At 39.4% G+C, this 17,612-nt stretch overlaps 1 protein-coding gene across 1 annotated transcript in view; it reads right to left on the minus strand.

Annotated features, from left to right (window-relative positions):
* Positions 1-7,015: 7,015 nt before the first annotated feature.
* Positions 7,016-17,612, minus strand: part of CMC1 (C-X9-C motif containing 1) — a 91,601-nt gene continuing 81,004 nt past the window's right edge. Inside the window, exons 4-5 of the mRNA XM_074267900.1 lie at positions 10,996-11,086; positions 7,016-8,428 (exon numbers count right to left, since the gene is read on the minus strand). Coding sequence (XP_074124001.1) covers positions 8,308-8,428; positions 10,996-11,086 — 212 coding nt within the window. The 3' untranslated portion in view covers positions 7,016-8,307. The remainder of the gene's footprint in view (positions 8,429-10,995; positions 11,087-17,612) is intronic.

The raw sequence follows: 17,612 nt of genomic DNA on the forward strand, positions 1-17,612 counted from the left end.
TTTAAGGTTAAAAGAAAGAGAAAAAATTTTTAAACTTTTCTTTTGGTGGGAAAACCACATATTACTAATTGGATAATAGATGGAGTCAGGTCAAAAATGTTTTATAATTTTATACATCAGTATGTTAAGAGGTATATGTCAGTATTCAGAACCGGCAAAAGGAAAAAAATTATCTCCAAGTCTTGACACTAGCTGCCTTTTTTAAATGGCAATACATTAATCCACGGGGAACATTTCAAATTTAGTGAAGAATCATTCATTACCAATGGAATTTTGGTGGGGTTGCCAGAGTTTTTTGCAAGTGCTAATTGCAGAGAACACTTGATGAGGACGGAATAAACAGCCGGCCTTTCTGGTAGGGATCATGTACCTGTTCTTCGAACTGGTGCCGTCTGGACATCTCCTGGCGTAGAGATCTTTTTGCTTTGGGATCTCGAATGCCTTTTTTTTTCCCTTTGCAGTATTAGGCAGTTTGGTGTTATTTAAACTCAGAAGAATTCCTCAACCCTCCTGCTGTATTACTGAACAGCATACATAAACAAGACCAGATATTGTTTGTATCTTTCTATTATCTTACTCACGTATACTGGCTTGTCTGTGATTAATGGAAATGGTGTCAGATGCTGGAATTTATTCTGACCAATGAACACAGCTGACTCAAGGGAGTACAATCTCTTGCAAAGTAATAGAACAAACCCAATATGCATAAAACAAATGCAAGTCACTAGGCTTTAGCTGATAGAACCAACTACCTGTGTAATAACAAAGTGGCAGAAACTATTTCTCATGTGGCTGCATAGACTGTACATTATGTCTGATCTCTAATGTAGCTTTACTGGTGTTGCTTTTCCTTAACCAAAATTGAGTCTTTTTTCTTTTTTTAAAAGTAGTAAATTGGGAGAGACACTGGCTTGGATAACATTCTGAACTATACAAAGATGAAATCATATTGTTTGATTTAAATAAATTATTTTTATTTGAATATGACTGCATGTGAAATTCTTTGTTCCATTTCTCCTTCCCTTCCTTCTTCCCTCCTACTTGATCTGTCTCATGATGTTGTTTTCTAAACATAATAACGCATTTCTCATATTGTTTGTTTTTTCTAACAGTATCCTCTGGCATTGGGAAAATTGTTTTTCTCTACTAACATATACGACATACACTGGAACACAAATTTACAGGGAGGTTACACTTTGAAGTCACTGCTAATTAATGAAAGGGATTAAAAGATGAATGAGATATATACTCCAGAAGCCGGCAGTCTTGAAGGGTCCCGTAGTATTCAATAGAGGTAAAAGTTATCAATTTAAAATGCTCTGTAGCTAATGATGTCTTTAGGTTATGTCTAAAAAGCAATTTTTTGTAGACTGGAATAACTTCCTCTGGGAGCATAAGCCTAGTTAGTGATCTTTGTCTGCAAAATAAGATTTCTTTGTTCTGCTTGTCAAATTAAATGATAAAATGCAGTAGAGGTAGGAAAAGGGATATTGAAAGAATGCTTTTTATGAAAAAAGCATTGGACTTAGCATGAAAAGATCTAGATGATCTTGGCTTCTCTAATCACTAAACACTCAGAATACTGCCACATGTTCTGGGAGAGTTAATTGTTCTATGGATAATTGATTTCCATATACCATTTTATTTCAAATCTTCCTCCTTACCCCCCCACCCCCGAGGCATTTGGGGTTAAGTGACTTGCCCAGGGTCACACAGTTAAGAAGTGTTAAGTGTCTGAGGCCAGTTTGAACTCAGGTCCTGGCTAGAGGGCTGGTGTCCACTGGACTACCCAGCTGCCCCTATTTCAAATCTTTAGAATTGAAATTGCTTAGATTTCTTTTGCTTAGAAATTGCTTAGAAAAAACTTAGATTCCAGTTTCATGGAAACCATGATAATGTTTGTTAATAGGATATGACTCCTACACAACTTAATACATATAACAAATGCCCTGTGGTGTTCCAGGCGGAAAACACTCAATACTGACAGGTAGAAAGAGTCCATCAGATAAAGTTTCATGTATTAGAGATGCATTTGAACAGTGCTGCTCTTTGCAGGTGTAGACATTTAACACGTGGGTCATAGGAGAGCATTTATTAAACACCTCTTAGGATTAATAGTGAATCCCAGAAAACAGTCTTTAGAGAATGAATGCTGATGGCTGCTATTAAGTCCTAGAAAACAGTCTTCAAAGAATGAATGCTGACGGCTACTCAAAAGGGCTACAGAGAGGCTGCAATCAGTATGTTACCAACAAAGAATTGTGTACAAGTCATTGCAATATGTCATCATAGGAGAACTGTATAAGCAACATTTTTAATGCGAGTAAAGAGCCGGTGATGGTTCCTGTGGCATCCAGGCAGTATCAGGAGCAAGGTCTCTGGATGACCACCATCCCGAGAAAAGATGCACAGGAGAACATTTTTAAGAATCACTACCATCTTGATCTATATCAGAAGCATCAAATAAGCCCCAGGCTTCAGAACCAGAGGCGAAATTGGGAAACATTTCACAAAAATAAAGCATGGATAATATTCACATGTGGTTTTCTAAATCACAGGGATCCTTATTAGGGTTTAGACACCTGTTTCTATTTGAGATTGACACTACAACATGTATCATTGGAGGGAGTCTTATTAGACAGAGATGGAGAAATGAAGCTCAGAGAGACTGAATGATTTGCCTGTAGTCACCCAGCCAGTCATTGTCCAGTCAGAATTCCATCCCAGGTCTGAGCACTTTAGATTTTCTGTTCCTACACATTATTTCATACCCTATTATTTTTCCAACTGAACTGACTGCCACCTGCTGGGAATCTTATTTTCTCCCAGAAGCACTTGCTGGAGCTGACAAAGCTTTGGATCCATTGGCTGATGGAGCCCCCATCAACAATCCTGTGAAGAAGGGGGTATTCTTATTGACTGGGATCACTTGAGTCAAACTTTAGTTGAGGGAGATGTGGATTCTGGTTGTCCCCACTCTTAAGTCCAGCTCTCGGGCTGTTCTGCCACCTATAAATGTTGCTCTTACTGATCCTCACCATAACTCTGTGAGAAAGATGCAGCCAACCTGCTTTACAAATGAGGAAACAGGCTAACGTTGCATGACTTGCTCAGGATCATACAACCAGAAGTCTCTGAGGGAGGATTCTAGCCCAAGACTTGGTGCTTTCTTAGGGTTTGCTGCGGTTGCCACCTGTATTTAGAAAATCCCTTTGTTTCAGAAGAAACATGAGGCCATGGAAAGCCTTGGGCAGATTATGAAAGCCAATCTATTTTTTCCTCTTCCCCTCGGGACCCAGGTCATCATCCATTTGCCACGATTGTGTTTCCTAATATCGGATCAGCTGTGGGTGTTGGACATCCAACTGTTATCTGGACAACAGACGTTCTTCCCATTTTTCTTGAATAGGTCAAACCCTTGAGCAAATGGAAGTATCTTTTAGAAGGGTCTGCAGTATCCTTGGGCTTGATGCAATCAACACAAATAATCAACATAGAGTAAGTGTACTGGAATCTTGTATTGGCCACTTTTTGGTCCGAAGTGACCAGTGATCTCTTACAGAATATCAGTTTGTGAAAGCCTATTTCCTTCTAGAACCTTCAAGGATGCGAAATGGACAGAGGGGGTCAGTAGTGATTTATATTCTCTTGAATTTTTTTTTTTTTTTTAGTAATCTCATCTGAAAAAAGTTTCCATTCATTAGGATGCTCTCATGTCATTGTTCCCTCAATGTCTTCAAATTTGTCTTCCTTAGAATATCCCTTTTCTGAGTATCCGTGGTCCACGTGATTTTAGTTCCCATCTTTACGTCCTTCATTACATCCATCTTTTTCAAAGCCCACCTGGTGCGAATGTGGTGGCCCCATTGAAATCACAGTGAAAGGTTTGACACAAATCAACCTCTACACGCCTTTGCCACTTTCATCCAGTGACTTAGCTCACTTGATTCTTGCAACTTCTCTTTGGGCTGTTTGTCTTGTTTTAAGTAGGAATAGCCCTCTATCTTCCACCATTTTCCTCTGCAAGATTTCCTTGGGACAACTGATTTACATTGACTGAACTTCCTTAGAAAACAGTGAGTTCCCGTGGTTGCCACTTTAATCCGTTTCCTGTGTTTTGAAGTAGGTCAGGCTGTAGTTACTTCAGTTGCAGGCCATCTTTTCTCATTTTCACGCTATATTCTCATTTGATATTGTTTTTAATTGATGTATTAGTGGTCTGATGATCTGTTCGTAAGTGATTTAGGTCAGTAACCAATTATTTCTTATTAAAAGAAAATATATTTATTACCTTCTTGTGATGTCATTTATTGTTCATTCCTTTTTTAAGGAAAGTACTTGGAGTAAAAGGCAGATTTTGGTAGAGTCTACAGGTCTTTGGCCTGCATTTTCTTTTTAATTGAATGTCTTTATTCTAAACCTAACAAACAGCACCTCCTGCCCCCTCATCCATGAGCATTTCCATGTACAATGGAGATTGTATAAAAAACTGAATCTGTTGCAGCTGCTTGATTTAAATAAATATTATCTAATGAATCGAGCCATCACTTTCAGAACTCTCTCGCTTTGCTCTGCTTCCTTCTCCCCTGTTGTGTGGGTACTTTAAATGCTGTTTTAAAGGCATTTCTCTTTCTTTCGGACATCACCCTCACTACTCCTTTGCGACCAAGTCTCCCGCCGCTCAAGTCCAGCGTTCTCTGGACACGGACACCGTGTTTCCCTTACAGGAAGCGTGGGTGGCCCCCGCTGGGAGGAGAGCTTGCCTTTCCTTCCATGCAGTCGTGCAGTGTTAGTTAAGCTTGTTACTCCCCATCCCAAGTCTCTGAAATCACATCAGTTTTTACTTCCTGGTGCAATGGTTTTCCATTACATTCAGAGATTGCAGTTTGAGCTACAGCCCAGCTGATGAGTACCCTCTTAGTTTCTAGGTATTTTCTCTCTTCCCCCTCCCCACCCAGCCCTTTAATTGTCTACTCAAGATCATGAGATTCTTTTCCTTAAGATTCTTTCTTCCCTCCACTACTTACCATCTGGTAGAGGAGGTAGGGGATTGGGAGGAAAACTTGGAACACAAGCTTCTGCAAGGGTTAATGTTGAATTGCTATTCATGCATGTTTTGAAAAGTAAAAATCTTTAATAAAGAAAAAAAGAGAAAGTGAAATAAAAATTAAAAGTAAATTATATTTGATTCCTTAAAAAAAAAAAGATTCTCCCTCCAAGAATTGTCCTCCCTCAACCCCACCTCTCCCCACCTGTGTCTAACCTTTATTTTTAACTCCTTCGCAATTCCCTCTCCTCTGGCCTCCTTTATAGCAAAGATGTCCAAAGGGATGGCATTCAGTTGTTGCGGCACTGTGTCTTCTGGGCCCCTGGACCAAGTTCTCGCTGTTGTAAGGAGATGGAACGGGGGGAGGGAGGACTTGTGCTTTTCCTCACAATTGGTTGTGAAGGTACAGTTCAACAAATACTTTAGAATTATTGGTAAACTTCAAATTATCATGTAAACATGCGTGACTTTTTTGGTTTCCTGGAGAGGAGGAAGAACCCAAAAGAACGGGTAGTCAAAATTATCAGATGCTTTCTAAGGAACCCAAGAGGAAGACTGAGAAAAGCCCCTTGGGTTTGAGTTTGTAGTTTCAATAGTACAGGGAAATAACAGATGACAAGACTGCGAAGAGATTAAGGCGGTCTGGTGGGGACACTGGGCAACTACTTTATAAAACAGGAGTAGCCAAAAAGGAGGCAGAGAAAGGTGGAACCATTGACAGGGCTGGAAACTCCCTCTGCATCTAGGAGACCTCAGCATGTTCATAGTGAGATGGAGCATATTGAGAAGACAGTAAAGACGCATGACTGATGACACAAATCCTCCACTTGGATGATCAGTGAGGATTTGCCATTAATCTCGCTAAAGCTGTCATGATAACGATGATATATTTACAAATGTTGTCTCCTTTGACACCACCACCCTAGGATATGCGTGACAGCAGCTGTTCTATTTTACAGTCAGGGAAACCAATGCTGATAGAGAGTAAGTGACCCTAACAGTAGTGCATGCCCAAGTCTGGATTTGAACTTGAAAGGGGAGACACTTTTAGTCAAAGGAAATGAAAGACAGACTGAATGTCAGAATTAGAACCTGGTTTTAAATTCAGACTAGAAGTACCGAAGAAGACTTCGCCAAGATTGGGTGCCACGTTAGTTGTTTCCAGTGGAGGGGACATATTTCAGACCTTCCTTCCCCAACTCTCAGTGATCTTGGGGGTCTGCCTTTTTGCCTTTCTTTATTCTCCAAAATGCTCAGCTCATGCTGGGCAAGGAGTAAGGGATTAACAAATGCTTGGTGACTAGCTGATTAGAAGCTGAGGATGAGAGTCAGGGAAGCAAGTGAATCACTACAAGAATGGAAGCCCATTTGCCCAGAAGTGGGAAGAAAGACTGAGGATCTGACTGTACATCTTGGATTATCAGTGACCTTGGCAGACTTCCATTTTTCCGTCTATAAAATGAAGATCTAGCTCTAGAAATCCTAGGATAAGAACAGGTCATGAGGAGGGCAAGGAATGAGTCTAGGAAGGAAGGGAAGGAAACAGAGGAGGATGGTGATTGTGAAAGTACGACTTCATCCACCATCAGAACTGAGGCCTGGGAAGGATGAGGGGCTGTGACAATGCCAGGAGGGGGCGGCAGGGAGGCTTCTAATGGAGTGCCCTGGGACGGAGAGGGGGACAACGGCAGGAGGAGAGCACTAAGAGCCAACTGGTGAGGAAGTGGGAATAAGACAACTCTTGGCCACAACGGGAAAAGGTGATCTGACTGGCACATCATTTGTCCCTTTCACCTATCAATTCATTTTTCCATTTTACATTTGCCTCTTCTGCCCTCTTCTATGTGCAAGATTTCTTGATCAGAGAAATTTCAGTCGTGTCTGTAAATCATTTACCCCCCCACACTTAGTGTTCTGATTTTCCCCCTCAATTTCGTTAGGTCGAATTAAGTCAGCAGACTGAGAGAATTTTGCCAGTTGGATAATTTAATTTTTAAGTTTAAAGTGAATAAGACAAAAATTGATGTAATAAAGAATATCAATTTTGGAAATTTAAAGTTCCACATAATATGCTTAAAGGTTATTTGTGTTGAATATCTTAAAAATATTAATGATCATTTTAGTTCAGAAATGAGTATTGTTTCCTTTTTTGAAATTACCTTAAAACTACCTATTCTTTGAAAAAAATAAATAAAAGAGGCAAACAGTATAGTATGTAAGTTTTCCAAGAGGTAATTAGTTACAGCCACATAACAGTAAAACATAATACAGAAAGATGTTTTAAAACAAGAAAACCTTTCCAAATTGACTCAAAGATTTATGTGTCTACTCTGAAATATTATAGGGTAAGAGGTTAAGGTGTAAGCTCTACCCCAATAAGCTAAAGCTATTTAAACTTATTTTAATCATACTTCCTCCAAAAAGATTTCTATACAAATGCACAATTTAGAGTATTTAAAGACTATGAATTCACATTGTATTTAACATTCTCTTCTTTCTTTATGATCATTATTTTCTTGTTATATCAAATGACTTTCACTTGGCACTCTAACCAAGGAATAGCTGCCAACTAAATGCACGCACATCTGATGAAAACAAAAGGACACGTAGATTCAAACACGCTTTGGACAGAACCTGAGACCTATGTCTCAGAACAACTCCCTACTCTCCTACTCCCCCATTAGACATGGTGGCTAAAGTTCATAACATCTGTAGCTACCCCCTGAGCTAACAATTGAGAAACCGTGGCTGAGGCTGGAGTTGTATTCTTGTCACTCCCCTAAATGAAGTGATATACTGATTAAATATTTATGGAGGCATACCAAGCTGTATCAGGCACTGAGGTAAAGCATATACAAAGGGAAGAATCCCTCAAATTTTATTATCAAACTATGGAATGAAACAAACATCCATTCATCTATCAAATGATTCAGCATTAAAAGGTGCTTGAGACATGTCATACAATGGAGGGGGACCAGAGTGAAACCCCAGAAGAGTGATGGTAAAAATGAGCAGAACTTACACATCCACAGGCAGGAGGGAGGGAAATACATCCACCTTATTCATAAACACATTTCTTCTATTCACTCATAATCTAACCAATAAATTAAAACTTTATTAAAGAAGTATAATAAAAGATATTTATTTCAAACAACAAAAATATTTCCATAATATTAAGGGGCAAACCAAAGATACTGCTTCTTGCCTTGGCTTTTTGCCATTAGAATTAGATTAAAAATTATTCATAATTAACTATTTTGTTACATGCTGGTAGGAAGCTTCTGCAACCTGTTCTTAGAACGAATTCCAGTTCTTCTGAATTCTTCTCTTTCCTTCAAATATTCCATTTTGCATTCTTCATAAAAATCTGGGTTTTGATAGCTATAAAAAAGAAAAGAAATTAATATGAAAACCTTAAAAATAGAACACAGCAAAATTTAGGAACAGTAGGAAGAGTTAAACAGCAGCAGTAGTAGTAATAGTAAAACATCTCAAATAAAATAGCTATTTTTAGAAGAACAGGAAAAATAAAAGATTACACTGCATTTTTTTCTTTAATCATATACTTAATTTATAAAAGATAATGACCCTCTTTTCTTTCCTTTTTTGCTACTTCATCTCCCTTTACCTTCTCACCTATTCTATGCTAGTGTTATTTTATAAAGTGGTTTCCCGTTTCTGTTCCCTCTCCTCTATATCTGTTCATATAGGTCTTCTCAGGTTTCTTTGAAACCTTCCTTCTCTGTCATTTTTTATAGTGCAAAAATACATTACTTCATATATCACAAATTTTTAGCTATTCCTCAATAGGTAGGGAGTCCTTTAGTTTCTGTTCTTCCTTACTATGAAAAGGTCTTCCAAAACTATTTTGATACATGTGGCTCCTTTCCCAATTTCTTTGATCGCTTTGGATTGTATAAAAGCACAGGAATACTACTACTACTTGATCTCTTTGGATTGTATAAAAGCACAGGAATACTACTACTACTACTATGTCAAAGAGCCCACAGAGTTGATGACTGTTTTCCAAACTGCTTTCCAGAATAGCTACATTAATACCCAGCACTACCAAAAACATACGCCAGCATACGGATTTCTTCTTTTCCTTCTCTTTCTTCTTCCTATTCCTTTTCCTACTCCTCCTCCTCTTTTTTATATCTTCTTGGCCAATCAGATGGGTATTAAGAAAGAATCTCAAAATAGCTTTGAGATTTCATTTCTTTTCATGTGTTTTGGCCATTTATCCAGGGTAATTGGGTCTTTTCTTACAAATGGCACATAGGCCCCTTATCAAAGAAATTTTCTGTAAAACTTTCCCCCTCATTGTTTGTTTATGCAAAACCTTTTAAACTGTGTGTGAACAAAGTTGTCCATTTTATTTTTGGTGCTCCTCTCTATTCTTTGCTTGGTCACACTGTCTTCCTTACCTGCAGATCTGAAAGGAAATAACTTTCTTCATGATGTGATTTGTTCATGTCGAAGCTCTGGTGGGATGTGGGGGTTCACCGATTTCTGCCCGACTACTTTCCGGTTTTGACCAAATCGGGCATCTCCTAACGATTCCTAACTGTTAAATGGCACTCTGCAGCTTGCTCATCAGGCCTTCCCTCGGCTCCCTTGGCTCTCCTCTCACACCTCGCTGGTTCTTGCTCGCCTTTTTTCTGCCCTGGCCTGCTGTCTGATGATCACCCTGTCCGCTCTGCTTCTTTCCCTCTGTGGATCACCAGTTCTCATGGACCCAGTGATCCCCTCCAGCTCTGGCCTCTCTCCTGACCCCTTGGCTTCATTACTCAGGTTCCACTGGACAGCTCAGCACCCCACGTCCCTGCCTCCATCACCTCTTCCAAAGTCCCTCATTTCTGTTCAAAGGCCCCAAGCTCCCCACGGGGTCAACCCTGACTTCCCTGTCTCACCCATTGCTGAGTCTCCGATTCAAAGCCCACATCTCTCCTTTCCACCTTCTTAGGGCCTTTAGCTCAGCCTCTCTTACTACCTCTCGTCTGGGCAGCTACATCGAACTTTTAATTAATCTTTCTGCTCCCAGTTTCCACTCATTTGTTGCCTCGAAGGGCAACATTTATATCATCTCCAACTCAACATATTTTAAACAAAAGTGACTTGATTTCTCTCCAGTCTTATCACCCACATAAGTCACTCTTGATCCTACTGCCTGTCCAGCCCTTTATCCCATCAGCTGCCAACTCTTACTAATTCTACTTCCATCTACAACGATGTAGCCATTGAGTTCCACACTCTCATCACCCTGACTAGACTTTTCCAATAGCCGTCTAGTTAAGAGTCCTCAAAGCTCTTCCCCATCCAACCCATCCTTCACATAACTGCCAAGTGAATATTCCTAAACTATTTTGCTGCCGAGTCATGAAACTCCTCAAGAAGCTCCAATAGCTCCCTATTGTCTCGAGGAGAAAATGCATTCTCTGTGTTCAACCCTTCCCAATCTTCACATAAATTTCAGAAAAACAGGTTCACCATTGTCTCCACGTGACATTTTCACTCCAGTTTCACGTCTCCCGGAATCTGTTGCCCATTCCTGGACTGAACTTCCTCCTGTTTCTCTCCACCTCAGAACCCTGCACTTCCTTCAAAGCTCCGCTCAAGGATCCTTTCCTATGTGAGGGGTTTTCTAATCTACCTCGGTGCTTGAGCCTGAGAAATTACTTCCTATCTCCTTTGAACCTATTCTGTATGTGCTCATCTGTGGACACATTTCCTACCCTTGAAGGCAGGAACGGTTTTATTTCTGTCTTCTTCACTCTAGCTCCTGTACCATGCTTGAAATACAGCAGGCACTTAATAAATGCCGAAAATTTATCCGAAAATGTTTTGTCCCCATGAACAAAGGTCTCTGGATTCCTTCTCTAAATATTCTGAGTATCTATTTGACAGACGCAAGGAAAGAAACACATGGCACTGATTCAGCTACTTACTGTGCAGTTAGGCATTCTTTTAAAGCTGAATTTTCTTTCCGACATTTTACCACCATAAGAAAGCCAGAGTCTTTGCAGCATTTCGTAAAGTCTGAAATGAAAAATGGAGAAACAATTATTTCAATAAGGAAAGAAAACATTTTCATCATAAAGAAAATGTTAACTCAATTTTAATAATATTGTATTCAGCAATTTAGGGGTCCAAGACAGCCCATTTATTAGGGACTGTGCTAGTAACAGTTCCTTCTCTAAAAGGACTTGATAATTTAGTAGATTTAACTTGGTTCTTTCTCCTTCATTTTCTAAGAGCTCCAAAATGACCTCGCCTCAGAGTGAAGGTGCGGGTATGTCCAACTGTAGCTGACCGGCCAGCTCTGCCACAACAACAGGTACAAGTAGCCCAGGTGAACATTGGGAATGAAGTCATCTCTAAATCTGTTTCTCGCACTTCTTTTGAGTAGTAGAGTATGGGTATTAGAATCTCAGAATAGCTTTGATATTTTATTTCTTTTCACATGCTTTGACCATTTATCCATTGGGTAATTGTGCTTTTTCTTATAAAATTTGGATCTGTTCCTTACAAATGGCACATAGGCCCCTTATCAAAGAAATTTTCTGTAAAACTTTTCTGCTGCAATTTGGCTTCCCTCACAGACCACGGCCTTCTCCGTCACACCTCAGATCCCAAAGTTCTTCCGAGAGGCCCGGAGAGGGCCCTTCTCTTGCCCATGGGAGCACCTGCCCTGGGTTTGGCCACTGGAGCGGCTCTCAGCAGCAGGCTGAACGCTTGGCAGCTTATCTTGAGAAAGGACCTTGGTTTTTGTTCATGTTTATGTGTGTTCAAGTGCTTTGTGTGTACACTCATATACAGACACATGCATGTAGACATGAATGCTCAGATAGCTTATTCCCAATTAAGACATGGTGACCTTAAGGACAGCTCTCTCCTGAAGTCTCAGGAATGTGGTGATGAAAGGAATCACACCCTCAGGGAGGAGTCGCAGGAAGGAGCAAGGGATGGGTGAGGAGGGCGGGTGGGCCAGCAAGGAGCGGAAGCAGGATGGCCTCCACTCTATCTGTCCTGACCAGAAAGACCTTCGTACTGACCACAGGGTTCTTGCTCCACCTTGATCTCACAGAAGTAACACAAGATCATTTGCTTTTACAGGTTTGAACAGAGAGACTATTCTTAAGTGTTGATAAGTAGGTATAGGACTTTGCCTTTTACCTCATGTAAGGTATCAAGGTCGGGCAAAACAGGAAATACCCTGCTTGATACTGAAAACCAATTTTTCTCCAAATCTAATTCTTGTTAAACTGAGAAGTTTATAAGAGACTGCATTCCTGCTGCCTTATTTCTAGATTGTCTTTTCCAGTACTATCTATGAGTAGAAAACTAAAGGCCAGCAGCTCTGCACAGCAGCTTTGTTTTGTGTCCTGAACAAATCTGATAAAGGCATACTCTCTATATTTTCTCACTTGACCAAATCTGCTCTTCAGGAATAACTGTGACTGGCCTGAAGCCTCAAGCTGTTTGTAAGGTCTTTGTCACTTGTTTAGCAACAAGGTTTTAATTAGGATCTTTCCTTCGTACCACATAGCAAATTAGCACACTTTTATATATCTAGAGTGATGTTGCTAATACTGCCAACTAATTTCTCAAATGGTATTCGGCAACAAATCCAATTTAAAATTCTTCTGCCTTTCATTACTCACAGGGCCAAATAATGTTACCATGTTAAAAAGCAGAACATATTACTCTACAGGCAAGACACTGAAATGATAATTACGACTACAGACAAGTGTCTCAGCCTACAGACAGAGCAGCCTGACCTGCCTTGACAGAGGAAGCTTCCCACACTCACCGAGGAAATCACAGGTCAGCACCAAACCAAGCAAAACCAAATCCCAAACAAACACCGGCAGCTTAGGCAACCGGGGCCGCACTGCCGGTCTGGAGGCTAGTCGCTACTGAATGAGTCTAAAAGCTGGGGGATACCAAGCACACACTCAGACATAAATTTAATTCTCCTGGTACCAACTTTCTGAAAAACATTAATAATCTGGATCTGCTTCTAATCTTACCTTTGCAGGAGAAAACACTGTAGATGAAACCTGGGGAATTGGTTTATTTGAACTAAATTGGGCAAAAGGTGGAACAAAATTGTCCTCCGTCAATTGTTTCTGACTCTTGAGTGCACCAACAAATGCTGATTGTAGGATTTCTTGGCAAAGATACTGGAGGGCTTTAAGGCCCTTGCTCAGGGTCACACAGTCTGTATGTGTCTGAGGCTGATTTGAATTCAGGTCTTTCTCCCTGCCTCTTGTGCTCACTCCTAGATATACCCTTCACTTTTCAGAGGTGACGCTGGGCTACAGAGGCAGCCCAGCCTCTGTGTGTGGTGGTGGTACCCTAGTCTGCAGTCATAGAGACTTGTCACCAGCTATGTGACCTGCCTCAGTTTTCTCATCTATAAAATGGGACAAGAGAAGCCACCTGCCAAGAGATATTATTTGTAAAGTACTTAATTAGCCAAGTGCCTGGAACACAGTAGGCATTATGTAACTTGTGATAATAAATGTGATCTTTATTTTGGAAGTTTAAAAAAGAAATTAATTGGCTTGAAAAGCAATGATTTTTTACAGGAAAAAGAAAAAAAAAAAAAAAGGCAGCTCCTGTTTCTTCAAAAAAGCAGATCTTTTTTCCAAGCCTCTCTGCAGGGAGGTCTTTTGGGCAACTCTCCTTGTGCCCTCTTCCCCTGCATGTAGTCATCCATATCTTTTTCTATACTTCAAACATGATCACTCTGGCCTATGTAGGAAGAGGCAGTCAATAACAGTTTTTAAATGAACTGATAAATGAAATCTTAGATGCTGTTTCACACTGACAGTGCTCACTCACCCTTTTGTATTTCTGTTATCTTATCAAGCCAGCTCTAGGTTTTACAATCTGCACACCTGACCCAAGTAGCCACAAGGTTTCATTTCTAATCAAGATTAACAACTTTTAGTTCTAGTCTTGATGATTAATTTTTAATAAGAAGATAAACAATAACTTTTTCTGAACTTAACATATGCAATGGATTCTGCTTGGAATAACCTTTGTGGCTAAATATATTGAAAATTCTTAAAAACAAAAACAAGATTTAATAAAATAACTTGTTCTTTCCTGATATAAAAAGTGATCCAATTCCTGAATTATAAGAGGTTAAATGATGTTTAAAAATAAAATACAGCTGGCATTAATAGCATTTGGGGAGGGGGAAGGAAAGAATTTATTTTTTTAAACTATTCATTTTTTTTTAACAAATAATTTAAATTCTGTATTCTTATTAAAAACTGGCTTTTATTTGAAGCTATGCATAGCCAACATTCTGAATTCAAATCCCAGTAGACAAATGCTTGGGTGCTGGGTGGCTTTTTGTAATAATCTTCCCTTCTGTAAGCTGTGAAATAAGAGCCAGCTGACGCCGACAGGAGGTCACTCTCACTTGTCCGCTTTATTAGCTTTGATTGGTTAAAGGCATGATGTCCTAGTGAAACAAAGCCGGGAGCCACAGATTTCTGACTTCTCAAGGTTCAATGTGGTACTTAGATGGTCACATAAATAAGAGGCATCATTACCACGTGACCACACAGCTTCCAGCTAGTTATCTCTAATGTGCTAATCCTAATAAAGATGATAGAACAGGGCAAGTTCTGACAAAGAAGGCAGGCTTCGAGGAACACTCAAAATATCATCGTTTCTTTGATTCTATCCTTTAACATTTCTTTGGGAGTGAGACCCACTTTAAATAAGTATTTTTGCTGATCCAGGATGCAGAACATGAACTTTCAAGGGGGAAGAAAAAAAATCAAATTCATTTCTGAATTTTCCTTATTAATATGCTATTTTCTACTGTGACTTTAATTACAACTTCCAGTTACTAAAATGTCAATGGAAATTAGCATGACTATGGACTATTAGTACTAGTTATTTACACGGTGCAGCTTAATTCCCTTGTAATGCCTACTGTCAGGGGATAAGGATAACAATTTGTTCTATTTCTTCCTCAATCCATCCTTCAAAGGCTTCCTGGGTAATCTCTCTAAGAACAACTCTAATCACATGCCTTTCCCTACTCACAAGCTTTTAGTGGTTCCCCACTGCTTACACAATAAATTTTAAATTCCTGATCTTAGTATTTGAGTCTCAGTAAAAACTCATTAAAAAAAAAAAAAAACAAAACAAAACAAAACAAAACAAAACAAAAAATAAACTCTATTAGACATATATATATATATGTATATATATATATATTTAATAAATGCATTGTTGTTTCTGGTTCCAAATGACTTTCTGACACTTATTTTACCCTAAGTCCCTTTCACACACTCTATGTGGGGAAAAAAAAAAGTGTTCATTATATTTTTGGATAGCTAATTGTTAGAAAATGTTTCTTTACAAAAAGATAACAAAATCATCCTTACAAGTACTAGTTTTTCTATTTCTCTTTTCTAATGTTAGGCATCCGAAAGTTCTTCAAATACTTAAATACAAACCATCACAATTTCTCTCTATCAAAGTAGCTTGTATAGCACAATGGAAAACACCCATGCAAGGTTACCTAGAGGAACAGGTTATAGTGAAATCAGACTAAAGATGATCCACTGGAGAAGAAAATAGAAATCCACTCTAACATTTTTACCAAGAAAATTCCCCAGACAGTATTAGATGATGAAAGAGATGACACTGGAAGATGAACTCCTTGAATCGGAAGGTGTCCAACATGCCAGTGGGGAAGAGCTCTAGTACTGATGAAGCTTCTGGGCCAAAGCCAAAAGGAAGCTCAGCTGCAGATGTGACTGCAAAGATCAATACTGCATGAGAACCTGGAATGTTAGATCTAGGAAGCAAGATAAACTGGATGGGGTGAAACAGGAGCAGGAAACAGGAAAAGTTTAAACATCAACATCCTGGGTGTCAATGAACTTAAGTGGATGGGAATGGGGAAATTAAATTAGGTGATCACTATATTTACTACTGTGGACAAAAATCTCTCAGAAGAAATGGAGTAGCCTTTATGATGGTCAATAAAAGGGTGGGAAAAACATGACTGGGTTAGAATCTCAAAAATGACAAAAAGATGTGTTTAAAATCAAGATTAACTGTTCAACATCACCATAATACAAATCAATGGTTCAGAGGCTCCAGAAGCCAGAGTTAATCAGTTCTAAGAAGGCTAACATCTTCTAGAAATAATATATAAAAAAAAAAGTCACATTCCTTATGTGAGCTGAAAAGACTAAAGCAGGAAATCAAAAGATAACCGGAATAACAGGCAAGTTTGGCCTTAGAGTACAAAATGAAGCAGAGTAGAGAGCCAGAGTTTTGTCCCAATAATCCACTGGACATAGCAAGCACTCTTTTTCAATAACACATCAATAGCATCATCAAATGGTCAATATAGAAATCAGACTGATTAGAAAAGATAATGATAAATGGGGGAAAACTGGGACACTAATGCATTGTTGATGGAGTTGTGAAGGGATCCAACCATTCTGGAGAACAATTTGGAACTATGCTCAAAGGGTTATCAAAAAATGTGCATATTAAAATTCCCTATGACCTGTGTCCCATTAACGAAGCTTATTACTGTTGTTTAGGAAACTGAATGTGGCTTCTCTCTTGATACAAGTGATTATCTGTGAAAGCATGTCTGCATGTCCATTTTCCACAAGAGGCCACATTTAAAACAAACGCCACTGAAAATCCTGAGAGAATGGTCACTGATCTAGTGTCAGCCATGTTGAAGAACGAAGCTGAGTAGATCTTAGTAAGAGTTGCTAATAATAAGACTGGCAAAGATGATGGAATCCCTGCTGAACTATTTAAAATCCTAAAAGACAATGGCAAATCCTAAAAGACAATGCTATTCCAAGGTGGTCAATGAATTGGAAAAAATCTTTTTTACATCCTGTCCTAAGGAAAGGAAATAAGAATGAATGTTCAGATTACCAAACAATTGTGCTCCTCTGACCCATCACAAAGGAAGGTTATGCTTAAGATGCTGAAAGCTAATAGTCAGTGATAAGTGAACAAAGAATTACCAGAAAAGCAGGAGGATTTTCGGAGGCAGAGGAACAAGAGACCAAATTGCCCACATTCATTGGATTATCACGAAAGCAAGCAAGGTCCAGAACAGCTTCTGCTTCAATAACTACCCTGAAGCTTCTGGCTCTGTGGGCCATGGTCCACATGTGCCAAGTCCTCAGAGGTGGGACTAGTAAATTCTCTTGTCTCCTGAAGAATCCGTGTGTGGATCAGGAAGCAAGAGTTAGAACTGAACGAGGAACGAGTGCTTGGTTTAAGATTGGAGGAAGGCTGTGCATGGTCACCTTATTTATTACCTTATATGAAGAGAGCCAGGCAGGACTGATCCAAAGATCACCAGTCTCAGATATGCAGATGACACCAATCTGGTGTCAGAAAGTGCAGTAGCTAGTCTGAAGCTTGACAACAAAGAATCTAAGATCTTGGCAACCAATCCCACCAACCCACAGAGGGCTAAGAAATGGAAGTCATGTCAGATCTCAAATTCTTGGACTCAAAGATTACTACAGATTATGACCGAGCC

The sequence above is a fragment of the Sminthopsis crassicaudata genome, chromosome 5 (genome assembly GCF_048593235.1).
Source record: "Sminthopsis crassicaudata isolate SCR6 chromosome 5, ASM4859323v1, whole genome shotgun sequence".
Classification (NCBI taxonomy): Eukaryota; Metazoa; Chordata; class Mammalia; order Dasyuromorphia; family Dasyuridae; genus Sminthopsis; species Sminthopsis crassicaudata.